Source organism: Sus scrofa, chromosome 14 (genome assembly GCF_054392235.1).
Source record: "Sus scrofa isolate SSC_HxYL_T2T_F1_AM1 chromosome 14, Sscrofa_HxYL_maternal_Yorkshire_Landrace_v2.0, whole genome shotgun sequence".
In the NCBI taxonomy this organism is placed as follows: Eukaryota; Metazoa; Chordata; class Mammalia; order Artiodactyla; family Suidae; genus Sus; species Sus scrofa.
This window is the reverse complement of record NC_139396.1, coordinates 27,425,831-27,439,701: the sequence shown is the minus strand read 5'-3', so window position 1 is coordinate 27,439,701 and position 13,871 is coordinate 27,425,831. Positions and strand designations below refer to the sequence as shown.

The 13,871-nt window shown below is 43.9% G+C and overlaps 1 protein-coding gene and 1 long non-coding RNA gene across 8 annotated transcripts in view; one reads left to right on the top strand and one right to left on the bottom strand.

Moving 5' to 3' along the window:
- The first annotated feature begins 2,850 nt into the window (after positions 1 to 2,850).
- Positions 2,851 to 12,306, top strand: LOC146396436 (uncharacterized). Its single transcript, XR_014828312.1, has 3 exons — positions 2,851 to 3,004; positions 10,256 to 10,441; positions 12,197 to 12,306. It is a non-coding gene; the product is annotated as an uncharacterized LOC146396436 (long non-coding RNA).
- XPO7 (exportin 7) overlaps positions 7,030 to 13,871 on the bottom strand; it is a 92,264-nt gene continuing 85,422 nt past the window's right edge. For all 7 annotated transcript variants that reach the window (XM_084997575.1, XM_021073572.2, XM_084997577.1 and 4 more), the window contains exons 25-28: positions 12,376 to 12,536; positions 10,770 to 10,868; positions 9,499 to 9,626; positions 7,030 to 8,641 (exon numbers count right to left, since the gene is read on the bottom strand). In XM_084997575.1, the coding sequence (XP_084853701.1) occupies positions 8,548 to 8,641; positions 9,499 to 9,626; positions 10,770 to 10,868; positions 12,376 to 12,536 (482 nt within the window). In that variant the 3' untranslated portion in view covers positions 7,030 to 8,547. The remainder of the gene's footprint in view (positions 8,642 to 9,498; positions 9,627 to 10,769; positions 10,869 to 12,375; positions 12,537 to 13,871) is intronic.

The window sequence follows — 13,871 nt, the reverse complement described above, 5'->3', positions numbered from 1 at the left end:
TGTTTTAGTTTTTCTAGGATAAATACCTAGGAGCAGAATTGCCGGGTCATTTACTATGCTTATATTAGACTTTATGTAAAATAATTTCCAAAATTTCTGCACCATTTTGCATTTCTCTCAGAAATGAAAATTCCAATTGCTCATCTTAGTCAGCACTTGGCATCGTCACTCCTCTTAATTGTATCCATTCCAGTGATTGTATCTAGTGACATCCCTTGTGTTTTTGTTTTCTTTCCTTTTTTCTTTTTTTTTTTGGTAATTCTTTGATGACAAATGATGCTGAGTATTTTTCAATTGTTTATTGGTCACTCGTGTATCTTTTCCAAAATACCTGTTTACATATTTTGTTCATTTTAAAATTGGGTTATTTTGGGTTGTTCTTATTTGTGTCAAGTATATGTATTTCAAGGATTTTTCATTCCTGTCTATGGCTTGTGTTTTCATTTTTTAAAATGGTATCCTTTGAAGAGCAGAAATTTAAAATTTGATGAAGGATCATGTTTTTGATATTTTAAGAGATCTTTAAACCAAGCGTGTGAAAAATGTCTCCTGTTTCCTTCTAGAACTCTTGTAGTATAGATTTTACATCTGCGAGGCATTTGAAGTTGAATTTTGCGCATAGTGTTAGGTAAGAATAGAGGTTCATTACCCCCCACCCCAAGTGGATATTTAATTCCTCTAGGACCATTTTTGGAAAAGGCTATTCTTTTTCTCTATTGAATTACCTTGGCATTTCTGTCAAAAGTCAGTTAACCATATATATTGGTCTGTTTCTGCATTTTATTTTTATTATTATTATTTTTTTGTCTTTTTGCCTTTTCTAGGGCCACATCTGCAGCATATGGAGGTTCCCAGGCTAGAGGTCTAATTGGAGCTGTAGCCACTGCCCTACGCCAGAGCCACAGCAACGCGGGATCTGAGCCGCGTCTGCAACCTACACCACAGCTCACTGCAACGCCAGATCCTTAACCCACTGAGCAAGGCCACGGATCAAACCTGCAACCTCATGGTTCCTAGTCGGATTCGTTAACCACTGCGCCACGACGGGAACTCCGGTGGTAGGGTTTTCATAGATGTCCTTTAATGGGCTAGGCCCATTTCTTTCTAATCCTAGAATGCTGAAAATCTTTTTTTTTTTTTTTTTTTTTTTTTTGCCATTTTTTGGGCCGCTCCTGCAGCATATGGAGATTCCCAGGCTAGGGGCCTACGCCAGAGCCACAGCAACGCGGGATCCGAGCCTCATCTGCGACCTACACCACAGTTCACGGCGACGCCGGATCGTTAACCCACTGAGCAAGGGCAGGGACCGAACCTGCAACCTCATGGTTCCTAGTTGGATTTGTAAACCACTGCGCCACGACGGGAACTCCTGCCTTTTTTTTTTGTTTTTCCTAGAATGCTGAAAATCTTAATCTTGAATTATATTTTGTCACATGCTTTTTCTTTATCCATTGAGATGACCAGCTTTTTCGCCTTTGTTTATATGGTGAATTACATTTATTGATTTTTGTTGTTGTTGTTGTTGTTGTTGTTGCTATTTCTTGGACCGCTTCCGCGGCATATGGAGGTTCCCAGGCTAGGGGTCGAATCGGAGCTGTAGCCACTGGCCTACGCCAGAGCCACAGCAACACAGGATCCGAGCCGCGTCTGCAACCTACACCAAGCTCACGGCAACGCCGGATCATTAACCCACTGAGCAAGGGCAGGGACCGAACCCGCAACCTCATGGTTCCTAGTCAGATTCGTTAACCACTGCGCCACGACGGGAACTCCTGATTTTTTTTTTAATGTTTTAAATCAACGTTGCATTTCCATGAACAGTCCCATTTGGTCATGACATTTTATGCTTTCTTATATATTCCTGGATTTGATTTGTTCATATTTTATTAAGTATTTTTGCATTCATGTTTGTGAGGGCTATGTCCAAAGGTTTTCTGTCTTCTTTAATGTCTTTGGTTTTGGTATCAGGGAAGGCTTGTTTCATAAAATTGTCTGGACATGTTCCCTCCGCTTCTATTTTCCGATTGTTTCGTGCAATTCCAGGGCTCTGCTTGCAAGAGCATGGAAGTCGCCTTGGATCACAGTTCCATTCAGGCTCACCAAGTACTCTGACCTCTTCCCCATGATTCCTCCACTTTGACTCAGTTGCTACTCTATTCTGGATCCCACGAATGGTACTAAAATCCACTTTCCTTTACCCTTACACAGAGTCCTGTTGATTCCACCCCTCATTCCCAGTATTGCTCAACTCTTTCCCCACAGCCCTTGCCTTCGTTCAAATCCTTATTAATCACTAGTTGGTAAATTAAATAATTAGGATTGGTCACTAGGCTACCTTGAGACTTAATGGTTTTTAGGATCAAATCCCAGCCTCCTGTGCTCCACAGACACATAGGGGACTGCACTCCCTCTTTGGTCATGCTATATTTGCAGCTCCTGGGAAGGTACAAGACGTTTCACCCCTCAGTGCTTCGCGCTGAGTGTTCTTCCCCGCCTTCTTCCAACCCGGTTAGGTCAGTTTGGGCTCCTCTGGGAGGCTCCTCCTTCGTATCTCAGAACAGAGCTCCCAAAAGCCTTCTTTTTCGGTCTGTTTTGCCCACTCCACTGGTTTTCTTCCCAGCCAGAGGCCAAGTCCTTGAACAGTGCCACTGTGAATACCTCCACCGGGCGCATGGTTCAACTCTGACCTTCCCCCAAATGAAAGCTCCCGAAACTACAACCCGCGCAGACCCCACTTGAATCTGCCATCGCAGCGCACGTAGCCGAGGACGGAGTCGTGACTGCGCCTGCGCAGTGCGGCAGCGGTGGGGGCGCGGCGAAGCTGAGAGGACACGCCTCGGACGCGGGGCTGTCTGCGCAGGTGCGGCGGGGACGGAAGCACCGCGCTGAACCTTCTCCGGTGCGCGGAGGCTTGTTGGGGAAGCCCTGCCGGGTCAGGGGTGAATCCTTTCCCGATTTCCTTGGCAGGGCTGGGAGGCTACTGTCAGAGGCCTCTGCAAACAGTGTGAGTTTTAACGCGCTCAACGCAGGCAGTCGAGGTCTCTTTCTGTAGGGCCTTCACCCAAATGAGGTCCAACTACTCTCCACCTACCATCTCCTGCAGCTCCTCCCACGTCCCATATACACATCCTTTACATTCATCTTTTTCTTTGGTCCTAGCTCGTCAGGAGCACGTTTTGGTTGCTGGGACAGGGAGCTAGTGAGGTTAGAAATAGCTCAGTTAAACGGGTGAGTACGCCCTAAGACTTAGGGACAGGACGGGGAGTCTGCAGATACGAAGGCTCTCTCCATTCTGATCATCTGGTGTCCCACCCTCTGGCAGCTTGTTTAGTGACTCCTCGATCCCGAAATACACCCTCTCTCAGTTTGAAAAGATGGGCAAAGGGCACAAGGTAGGGTGTAGAGGCAGAGATGGAAGTGCCAACAGTCTAATTGAATGGAAGGGTTCTCTTGCAGTTTGTAGCTTGGTTGGTAGTTTATATGACTTGGTTTGCCTTGTGACACGTCCCAAACTCCAAGGTGTTAAAAGGTGGGGAAATGGTTTCCAGATAAATAGAAATGATAATGGCTGGTTATATTCTTTAACTGAAAAGTGGTTTCATTGCCATTAGTTTTCCAATTGAACTAATTTAGCCTTGAGAGGATGGTTTACCAATGCAGTGTTGTCATCAGTCTATAAGAGCTGAGGGTGGATGGCTTGGGTCTGATTTCAAAGATACTGATCTTAGGTTTGTCCACCCTTCTATTAAATGCTGAAGAGTGGCTCCTCTGAGCTTTACATAAGACCAAACTTACTATCCACTTAATCGGTTCTTATCCTGAGTTTGTTCTCTAGAGCTTGAATCCAGATATGCATCTACTTTCTTAATTTGTTATCCAACAGCAGGGGTTAGGAGATTCCTCACTTGTCATCATTTTTTTTTTTTCCTTTTCCACACCCACGGCATATGGGGGTTCCCAGGCTAGGGGTCCAATCAGAGGTACAGCTGCCAGCCTACACCACAGCCACAGCCACGTCAGATCCAAGCTATGTCTGCGGTCTATACTACAGTTCACGGCAACGCCGGATCCTTTAACCCACTGAGCAGGGCCAGGAATTGAACTTGAAACCTCATGGTTCCTAGTTGGATTTGTTTCCATTGCGCCACGAGGGGGAACTCTTTTCTTTGTGACCCATTAATGGGATGGTTTGGGCCATTTAGGTGATGCTGTTGTGCTCATGTTTTATAAGTCGTCTGTCGTCGTGGTTCTCAAACAGAATTAAAATATAACTGTGTATGACGCTTGTGTAAGTATTGTTCACTACCCTATTCTGGAGTCACTTTGTACTGTTGGGGGATTTTACAGAGAAGAGTGACAGTGCATTTCCCTTGTAAATTATGTTTTTTGCTCTTCTTTTTAGTTTCCTTCTGTTATTGACTCTAAAAAGTATATGGCTTATAGTGGATGCTGACGAATGAATAGACAGCAGTCAGGCAATCCTAGGAACCAAAACCAAGCTTAATTTCATCCTCATCCCTTTTTTTTCTTTTCTTTTTTTGCTGTGCCTGTGCCATGCAGATGTCCTGGGGCCAGGGATTGAACCTGCACCACATCAGCAACAATGTCAGATCCCCAATTTCCTGGGCTACTGGGGAACTCCTCACCCTCTATTCAGATCATCTGATGTCCCATTGTCTGGCAGCAGATTTGTTCAATGAAACTCATTGATCCTGAAACACACCAAAGTGGCTGAGCAGTGAATTCCAGAGTATTTAAGAAACATAAGATATAATACTCAGGAGACCAGCTACAGAGGCAAGAACCCTTAGACATTATCTAGCACCTAACTTTGGTTGCTGTAGTAATTATGGCTGGTGAGTAAATTCTCATCTTTTTGGAGTTCCTGTCTTGGCTCAGTGGTTAATGAACCCAACTAGCATCCATGAGGATGTGGGTTTGATCCCTGACATTGGGTTAAGGATCTGGTGTTGCCTTGAGCTGTGGCATAGGTCGCAGACGGCTCAGATCCCACATTGCGTGGCTCTGGCATAGGCTGGTGGCAATGACCTCTAGCCTGGGAACCTCCACATGCCATGGGCATGGCCCTAAAAAGACCAAAAAAAAAAAAAAAAAAAAAAAAAAAAAAAAAAACAAACCAAAAAAACAAGTTTTAAGAACTAGGACTTAAAATAGTTATCATTATTTACATTTTCCCAGGTCTTGTTATCAGAGCGCTATGGCTTTTGCAGGTACCTTGTAATTATCTTAGTAGATCTAGGTTTATTTGTAGATGTAGCTTAAAATTTTGGGTGGAAAGAGGACTGGCCAGTGGTAGACAGGATGCAGAGAGGTGTTTTGGCACTCTAGTCAGTTCATCTTACCCTATGACCACAGGTGTTTTGAAAAGTGGCCTGTTTCCACACTTGGTTGAAACTTCACACGGAATTAGAACATTTTCCCACTTGGGGGAAGAAAATAAGTTTTTAATAAGTTTGTGTTTGCAGAATATAAAACTATTATTTCTTAGTAGGTTGTTACTTGTCATTAGAAAATTGGTATGTGGCTGAAAGCCCTTTCTTCTTAAAATCTAGAAACCTAAAATTTGATCCTTGGCCAAATCTCTTCTTCCTTTGTCTGATTTATACTTTAGTGGGAATAGATAACCCTATTTATTGGCAAAGTCAACAAAACAAATACATACATACACACATAATACAGTTTAGTAATCTGCAATAAAGACTCAAGGTGTTTTATTAACGTCAGGGTAGTTTGTGTCAGGAAACACTGTCCAAAGATGCCTGACTTGATGCCCAGGATAGCTTAGAAAGTAATAACCTCATGCTTCAACTAAATAAAGCCGCCATGAGATTTCTTGAGGAACCAAAGTTTAAAGATAAACACTGATTAGGCTGAAGCGTGTGAAACTGCTTATACTTGATCACAAAAAAAGAGGCTATTTTGGGGGTGTTCAAGAAAGCAGCTTTACTGTTTAAAAGTTTGATATGTTTGGTAAGATTTTAACTGTGTCGTGACTGGACAGTGCTTAGGGCTGCACTGAGGAGATAGCATCTCTGCTAAATTTTTTGCCTTTGAAATTGCTTTTGTGGAAGGAAAGGTGGGGTTTGGGATTTTGCTGATAAAACTGTAGCTCAGGATAGTTGGGGACAGGGAGGATTTCTCTTTCAGGTACCTGTGAGAAAGTTGTATTTTACCTTATTTACTACAAAATTAGAATTCCAGGTCACTGGAGCATGGGACTGCAGCATTCTGCATATGAATGAAGCCTGGCTGTGTTCAATTTTTGTTAGGCTTAGATAGAGACTTGGCTAAGATGAATCAATTCTATTTGTCTTCTAGCTATTAGAATATACTTTTTTTTGGGGGGGGGGGTGTCACTGAAATAACTTTGGACCAGAGACCAAATAGACAAAAAGTAGCTAAATCTAGTGGACAAGAGTGGCCCTCTACAGCTGTGATTACTGAATATAAATCTGCATTAAGGTACAGGTAGGTATTGTAGTACCTTAATACTTCTCAATGTTCCTGGCAACCAAGTTCTTTTATACCTAAGTACTTCATAGCATGGGCATGAGAAATACTCTGTTAACTATAGTGTTCTTCACTTGGTAATTATGGCTCATGAGGTCTGTGCAGTGTTTTAAGGGATAACATTTATCTTTAAACATGTCAGGGTCTAATGAGTGAAGCCCAGTCCACATTAGAGGAGCAGACATCAGAACATTAACTTAACTGGGGTTTCTGCAATTCTTACCTCTCTCCTGGTTACCATGTTATTGCCTGGAAGCTCATAAAGAGGTAGAGTGGCTTCACTTTTATAGCTATGGACCCAGCATATTTTCTATATACAGATAGATAAAAGACACTGAGTCAGACTTAGTCAAAGGAGCAACAAGCTAATGTCACAAGGTTAGCTTGAACGGTCCCTGTCACCCACTGGCTTTTAGGAATGCACGTTTCAAACACCGTCATGTGTTCAGAGTGAGACATGTCCCTGTAGACACACTAGACTTGATTGCTGAAACCATGTCAGTAGAAACCATTGAAGTTTATTGGCGGTCACAATGCTTACACTGTATGCAGCAAACACCCTTACAAGTCTATCCGCAACCTGATCACGCAAGAAAGGATTCACCACACAGTCGCCAGAGGAGAAGGAAAAAAAAAAAAAAAAAAAAATCAACAGGCTTGTTTCTGGGGGTAGAGGAGAGAAATAAAAATAAAACCTAATTGATGAGTGTCCCATGGGCAAGAGCTGAACTAGAGATGCGTACAACTAGCAGCAACAGTTGTGGAAAAAGTACAAGGCAAATAGCTTTCTCCATTAATTTTCCTCTGTAGGTTAATTTTTTTTAATATTCAAAACATTTATTATGGTTTTCATTTTATAAAAATGTATATTTTTAAAGGAGTGGGAGAATGTTAAATACTTCATGCTAGGCAGACCTTGTTATTAAGAACCCCTCCACTGTAGTAACTTCCTCCAGTTCATACATTCACGAGTGCAGGGTACATATATAAATATCCACACGCACACATCCACACACACTGCCTCGACGGCTGGGGAAGACTGAAAGTTATTGGCCACACGCCACTGGGCCTCTGGTGGACTCATCCAGACTGCTCAAAGGGAGAGCAGCTGGCTCAGTTCCTTCTCTCTGGTCTCCACCTTTGCAGAGACTAGGAACCCTAAATCACAGGGTCGCATCTGACTTTTAAAAGCAAGAGGCATCTGTCTGAGGATGAGGGTAAGCAGAGTGGGAAAGAGGATGAAGCTAAGAACACCGAACACTTTTAGCTGGAGTTGTCTTTCACTGCAAGAGGCCAAGGGACCCAGGGCAGCGTTTCTGGCTGAGGGGGAGGGATGGTGCTCTGCATGGCTTAGAGTTCCTAATAACAAGGGTAATATAGTAACAGGAAGTGAGAATTTGGGGGCAGGGAAAGGGCGATAAGAAAAAATATACATTTGGAATTTTTACTTTTTTTTTTTTTGCCTCTCTACACTGTGTCACTAAATATATCTCTGCACGTTCACACATCCTCGTCCAGTAAAGCTTCAGGCCACCAGAATACACATTTTTTTTTCCTCACTCGCATACACAACCCCTCACATCAGCATTGGTGCACTAGACTCTGTAAAAATTTTTCAGTCACACTTTGTTTTTAAACTTGAGTCAATATAAACCTTGTTCAAAATGTTATGAAAAAATGTACATGTTTATACAAGGCAGGTTGTGGCAGGACACTGGGGGTTCTTTCCCCTTGGGTGGCCCCAGGAGGAGGAGGCTGGAGTCTCACACATTTGTGTCTCTGTCTCCTCCCACCACCCTTCCCACCCAGTCCCCCAGGAACCAGCAGCGCCCTGCCCCCCAGTGAGTGCACTCACACCCCTATTCCCTGGGGAAGAAGCTAGTTGACCTTTGCCATTTTCCCCACACCCCTGGAGGAGGGGGCCAGGATCAGCCAGGCCCTCTCCTTTGTAATTGTTTGCCCCTCTGGGCCAGACCAAAGGGACGCTGCTCTGTACACGTAGAGTCCAAGGAGGTGTCAGCTCATCATATCATTGCTATTCACGCCATAAGTGGAATTCTTCATCGAATCGTTGACTTCTCGACGGAATGCTGACAGGTTCTGGGTGAACCTACAGAGAGGATGCATGTAGGTTGGGGGAGTGGGGTGGAAGCGGAAAGTCTGCCTAGAATGTCTTGAGCAGACTAGTGGCTACCAAGAGCAGAACTGCATGAATCAATGGATTCTATTTCTAAGGTCAGTTTACCTCCGTCTTAAGACCTCAAGGGAAAGTTGAGCTAGTTTAAGGCCCTCTTCTACCTGACAGCTTCAGGGCAGGCCTTGAGATCTGGTCAAATCTAGGGCTTGGAGGATCACCTTGGGCTCATGGCAGCACAAAAGGAATCTCACTGACAGAGATGGAAGGTTACTCTCACAAAGTGAGGGCTGGAAGAGAATGAAGCTGTCTCATTTCTGAATGCCAACAGAGCTGTGTTGTCCAGTATGGTAGCCATCCGCCACATGTGGCTGTTGAGCATGTGAAATGTGCTCAGTGTAACTAAGGAACTGAATCTAATTAAAAGACATTTAAAATCCAGGTGTTCAACTGCACCTTAATGAACTTTAAATACCATATTTTAAATTAATTAAAATTAAAGACAATTTAAGTGTAAAATACAAAGGATCCTGATGACTTAGTACAATAAAAAGAATGTTAAAATTCTCCATTTAAAAATACCAATTACAAAATGATACGGTAATATTTTGACTACATGAGTTAAAAATATATTAAATTGAATGCTGCTTTTTTTTTTTAAACAACCCCTTTTAGATGTGGCAACTAGAAAATTTAAAATTACTTGTATGGCTTGATATTCTATTGGGCAGTACTGCTTGAGATGGCTCTAAGACTTTTAAGGGGTCTCCCTCATTTCAATGATTTGAAAAACGAGTTGCCTAGGATTTCTTGGCAGAGCCCTCTACACTCACCTGTCCCTGTTTTTCGTTAGAAGATTTCGCTCAATGCCTTCCATCAGGTTTTCAAAACACAGATGCATAGCCTGCTGTTTCTCTGGTGGCTGGCTGTTCACGATACTGTTCCTTAGGTCAGAAAAATACTATAGGAGAAAAAAATGGGGAAGGCTGATGAGCTTTCCATCACCTGCAGAAATGGAAGGTGTGTTCTCCAAGAAGAAACATACTTTTTTTTTTTTTTTTTTTTTTTAAGTTCAAGCAAGTTTAAGCAAGTACCTGTAGGACAATATATTTTTATCCTACTTAAAAATCAAGACTTTAAAATTTATAAGTGCTGTGAGGGTCATATGATCCAGATTCTTCTTCTTTTTTTTTTGTCTTTTTTTTTTTTTTTTTTTTTTAATTATTATTTTCCCACTGTACAGCAAGGGGGTCAGGTTTTTTTTTTTGTCTTTTTGTCTTTTTGTTGTTGTTGTTGTTGCTATTTCTTGGGCCGCTCCCGCGGCATATGGAGGTTCCCAGGCTAGGGGTTGAATCGGAGCTGTAGCCGCCGGCCTACGCCACAGCCACAGCAACGCAGGATCCGAGCCGCGTCTGCAACCTACACCACAGCTCACGGCAACGCCGGATCGTTAACCCACTGAGCAAGGGCAGGGACCGAACCCGCAACCTCATGGTTCCTCGTCGGATTCGTTAACCACTGCGCTACGACGGGAACTCCCCAGATTCTTCTTTTATAGGAATCTCTAGACTTAATTTTTTGTCTTTTTAGGACCACACCCATGGCATATAGGTGGAATTGGAGCTGCAGCTGCCAGCCTACGCCACAGCCTATGCCACAGCAACATGGGATCCGAGCATCGTCTGCGACCTATAGTGCAGCTCATGGCAACTCAGGATTCTTAACCCACTGAGCGAGGCCAGAGAGCGAACCCACGTCCTCATGGATACTAATCAGGTTTGTTACCACTGAGCCACAATGGAGCTCCATCTCTAGACTTACTTATGTTTATAGCAGAGCTGAAACTAGAATGTAGGTCTTAGGTGCTCTGGTCTCCAGGTAATTCTCTTCTAACACTTCCTCATCCTTGACCTTTTGTCTGTACTACCAGTTGCTGACTTCTAACCATTAAGTGACTATGTGTTGTTGAGAGCGTGAATAGGACATGCTCAGAAAGTAGGCCATTTTCCCTCTTTCACCACAAAAACCAGGGTGTTTCTGTTTCTCACGGTGCCCTGGACAGTGACAGCCAGATGCGTGCCTACCCCGGCTCTGGCTCTCTTACCTTTTCATTGAGTAGTATCAAGCCAAGCAGGGGTCGGGACATAGACCACTGGTTCCTACAGTCTTCAAAGATGATGATGTTCAGCACCGTTGACAGCATCTGGGAATGGAGAGTCAGAGGCAGTGACCTCGTGTGTGGCTACCCAAGGCAGAATTATGGATTCTAAATATAGGAGTTCATTAGGATGAAGGACTTTTCTGTCTAGAGTAGACCAGATAAATATTTCATGAAGAATCACTTTCATCTTCTGTTATAAGGTAAGTTTTGTTTCTAAGGTATTTCCTTCCCTGCTCTTTAAATTGCTTTGGTAATTCATTTAAAAATGGACCTTCCGGAGTTCCCGTCGTGGCGCAGTGGTTAACGAATCCGACGAGGAACCACGAGGTTGTGGGTTCGATCCGTGGCCTTGCTCAGTGGGTTAAGGATCTGGCGCTGCCGTGAGCTGTGGTGTAGGTGGCAGACGCGGCTTGGATCCCGCGTTGCTGTGGCTGTGGTGTAGGCCGGCGGCTACAGCTCTGATTTGACTCCTAGCCTGGGAACCTGCATATGCCACGGGAGCGGCCCAAGAAATGACAAAAAGACACACAAAAAAGGACCTTCCCAGTTAACCCTGATTTTTCTGGGAATGGGATGGGTCAAGTAAATGATTCTAACAAGGCAAAACCACCTTGCACTCTAGTTCCCAGTATAGCTCCCAAGAACTTCTCTTAGAAGAGCTTTATAACATTTTGGGGATGTTCACTACTTCTCATTTTTTTTTTTTCCTTTCTTTCTGGTCTTTTTAGGGCCATACCCATGGCATATGGAAGTTCCCAGGCAAGTGGTGGAATCAGCTACAGTTGCCAGACTACACCACAGCCACAGCAACGTGGGATTTGAGCTGCAACCTACACCACAGCTCACAGCAACTCCGGATCCTTAACCCACTAAGTGATGCCAGGGATCAAACCCGCATCCTCATGGATATTAATCAGATTCGTTACCACTGAGTCACGAGGGGAACTCCCCACTACTCATTTTGAAGACAAAATGAGATTGGTTAAACTACCGTTGGCTAAAAATCTAAATAATTCCATTGATTCCTTTTCCTTATCTATTTTTTTCTGGTATATTTCTACATATCTTATTTTTGAAACAATGTTGCAAACAAATAAAATAATGGCAGGCATATGGTTTGATCTCCTTGTCTTCAGTTATCTCCTTTTGTCCTGCATTCTTGTTTCTATTTTGCAAGTGGCAGTATACATTTTACAGCTAAGTACTGCCAAGTCATGCTCCATTTATGGCAATGGAAGAGCAAAGTCATTGTCAGGGAAGGAGGATAGTGCTCATAGGACAGGCCCAAGGCATGGAGGTTAGTGTGACACTGAGAACAACTCAGAACCTGATTTTTTTTTTTTTTTCTGATTTTCTATATCCATATCCAGTGATTACTCAGCAAACTCAAACTCTATTGCAATTTAAGACTTAAACTTCGCCTTGGCAGCATCAACCAGGTAAGATGTTAGTCAGACACCGCATCTTGCTTGGCCTCCCCTCCCTCTCGCAGAGAGGTTCTTCCACTGTGGAACACCCCACACTGCCTCCCGCCCCTCACGTTCCTCACCTGCTGGATCATCTCTGGATGCTGCTGCATGATATGCAGAAAGCGGTCACTTTCCTGGTTCAGGGGCGTCGTCCTCTTCTTGGTGCTGCGTGACAGCTGCTTGAAGAGGTATGTCACGATGTGGTCCAGGCAGGAGCAGCAGCCTGTGCATACCATGGTGTCTGGAAGAAAGGGCAGAGGTGGAAGAGAGCTGCTCGTGGTGATTTGGGCAAATGTCAGATGCCCTTAGCTGAGATCCCAAAGAGGTACCCAGGCCAACTGGGAACTGTGGCCAGTTCAGCCAAGACCATGGCTTAGGATGCTGCCTATTAACCTCTTACCCTCGCCGTCCACCAAGGTCCCATTCTAAGTTTGAAAGCAAGTGTGTCATAAAAGCTACCAATATAAAGAAATAATACTGAAATTACTGACTCAGTGTGATGTGGATTTATGTCTTCTGCTTCATAAAAAAAATAACAAAAAGCTTGTACTATATATAGCAAGTACGTTTATTGCCACATATTGTGCTATTGTTGTGCATAAAAGAAGTTAGTATCTCTATTCTTTTGAGAACTCCAGGAGGCAGGTATTCCATTTTATAAATGAGAAAAACTAAGTTTGGAGAGGTAGTTGTCTTCCCTCCAGATCACACTGCTAGTGGTTAGAATCTAAGTCTGAGATGTGAGCCTGTACTACTCACATCTGTTCTCTGGGTCACTAAACGCAGCTTCACAAAGCCTGTCAGTATCTATAGTTTGTTAGAGTGGGGCACTCTATTATTTACCTGTGGCATCTCCGGGGGAAGGTGTGGCAGGAAGCTGCAGACACTACAGCCCAGGCTGCAGACAGAGCTAGCTGGGTGAGACGAGGCCAGGGGACTAAGGGATGAATCCCTTCAAGAGTAAACTGTCCCGTTTCCACTCATGCAGAAGTTCCTCTATTTTTTTATTTTTTTGCTTTTTAGGGTCGCACTCATGGCATGCTACTGGCCTACGCCACAGCCACGGCAACATGGGATCCAAGCCACATCTGCAACTTACATCACAGCTCACGGCAACACTGGATCCTTAAACCCACTGAGTGACGCCAGGGATCGAACCTGCAGCCTCACGGTTACTGGTCGGATTCATTTCTACTGTACCACAGTGGTTCCTCTATTTTTTAAGAAGCTGTAAAGCAGCCTTCAAAGCAGGGTCTGATACCCTGGCTAGACTGTTCTAGATATGGCTCTGCACCCTGCTGGAAGTTAAATGCCTATCAAAGAAGTGACAAAGAAGTATGGCTGACTCACCACAGTAGACAATCCAAGTCATTCTCTGTGCATTTGCTCAGCCTAATATAACAATGTATTTTATTCTCTCAACACATACACACCTACTAAGATTGCTGGAAGGCAGCGTGGTTGACAAGATGGTTGACTAGACCCAGGTGGAGTAGGACGGACAAACATATAGAGCTGGCTGTGTAAACCCTTCCACTGCTTCCACTGCCCTAAGGATAGACTCCAAGCACCCGAC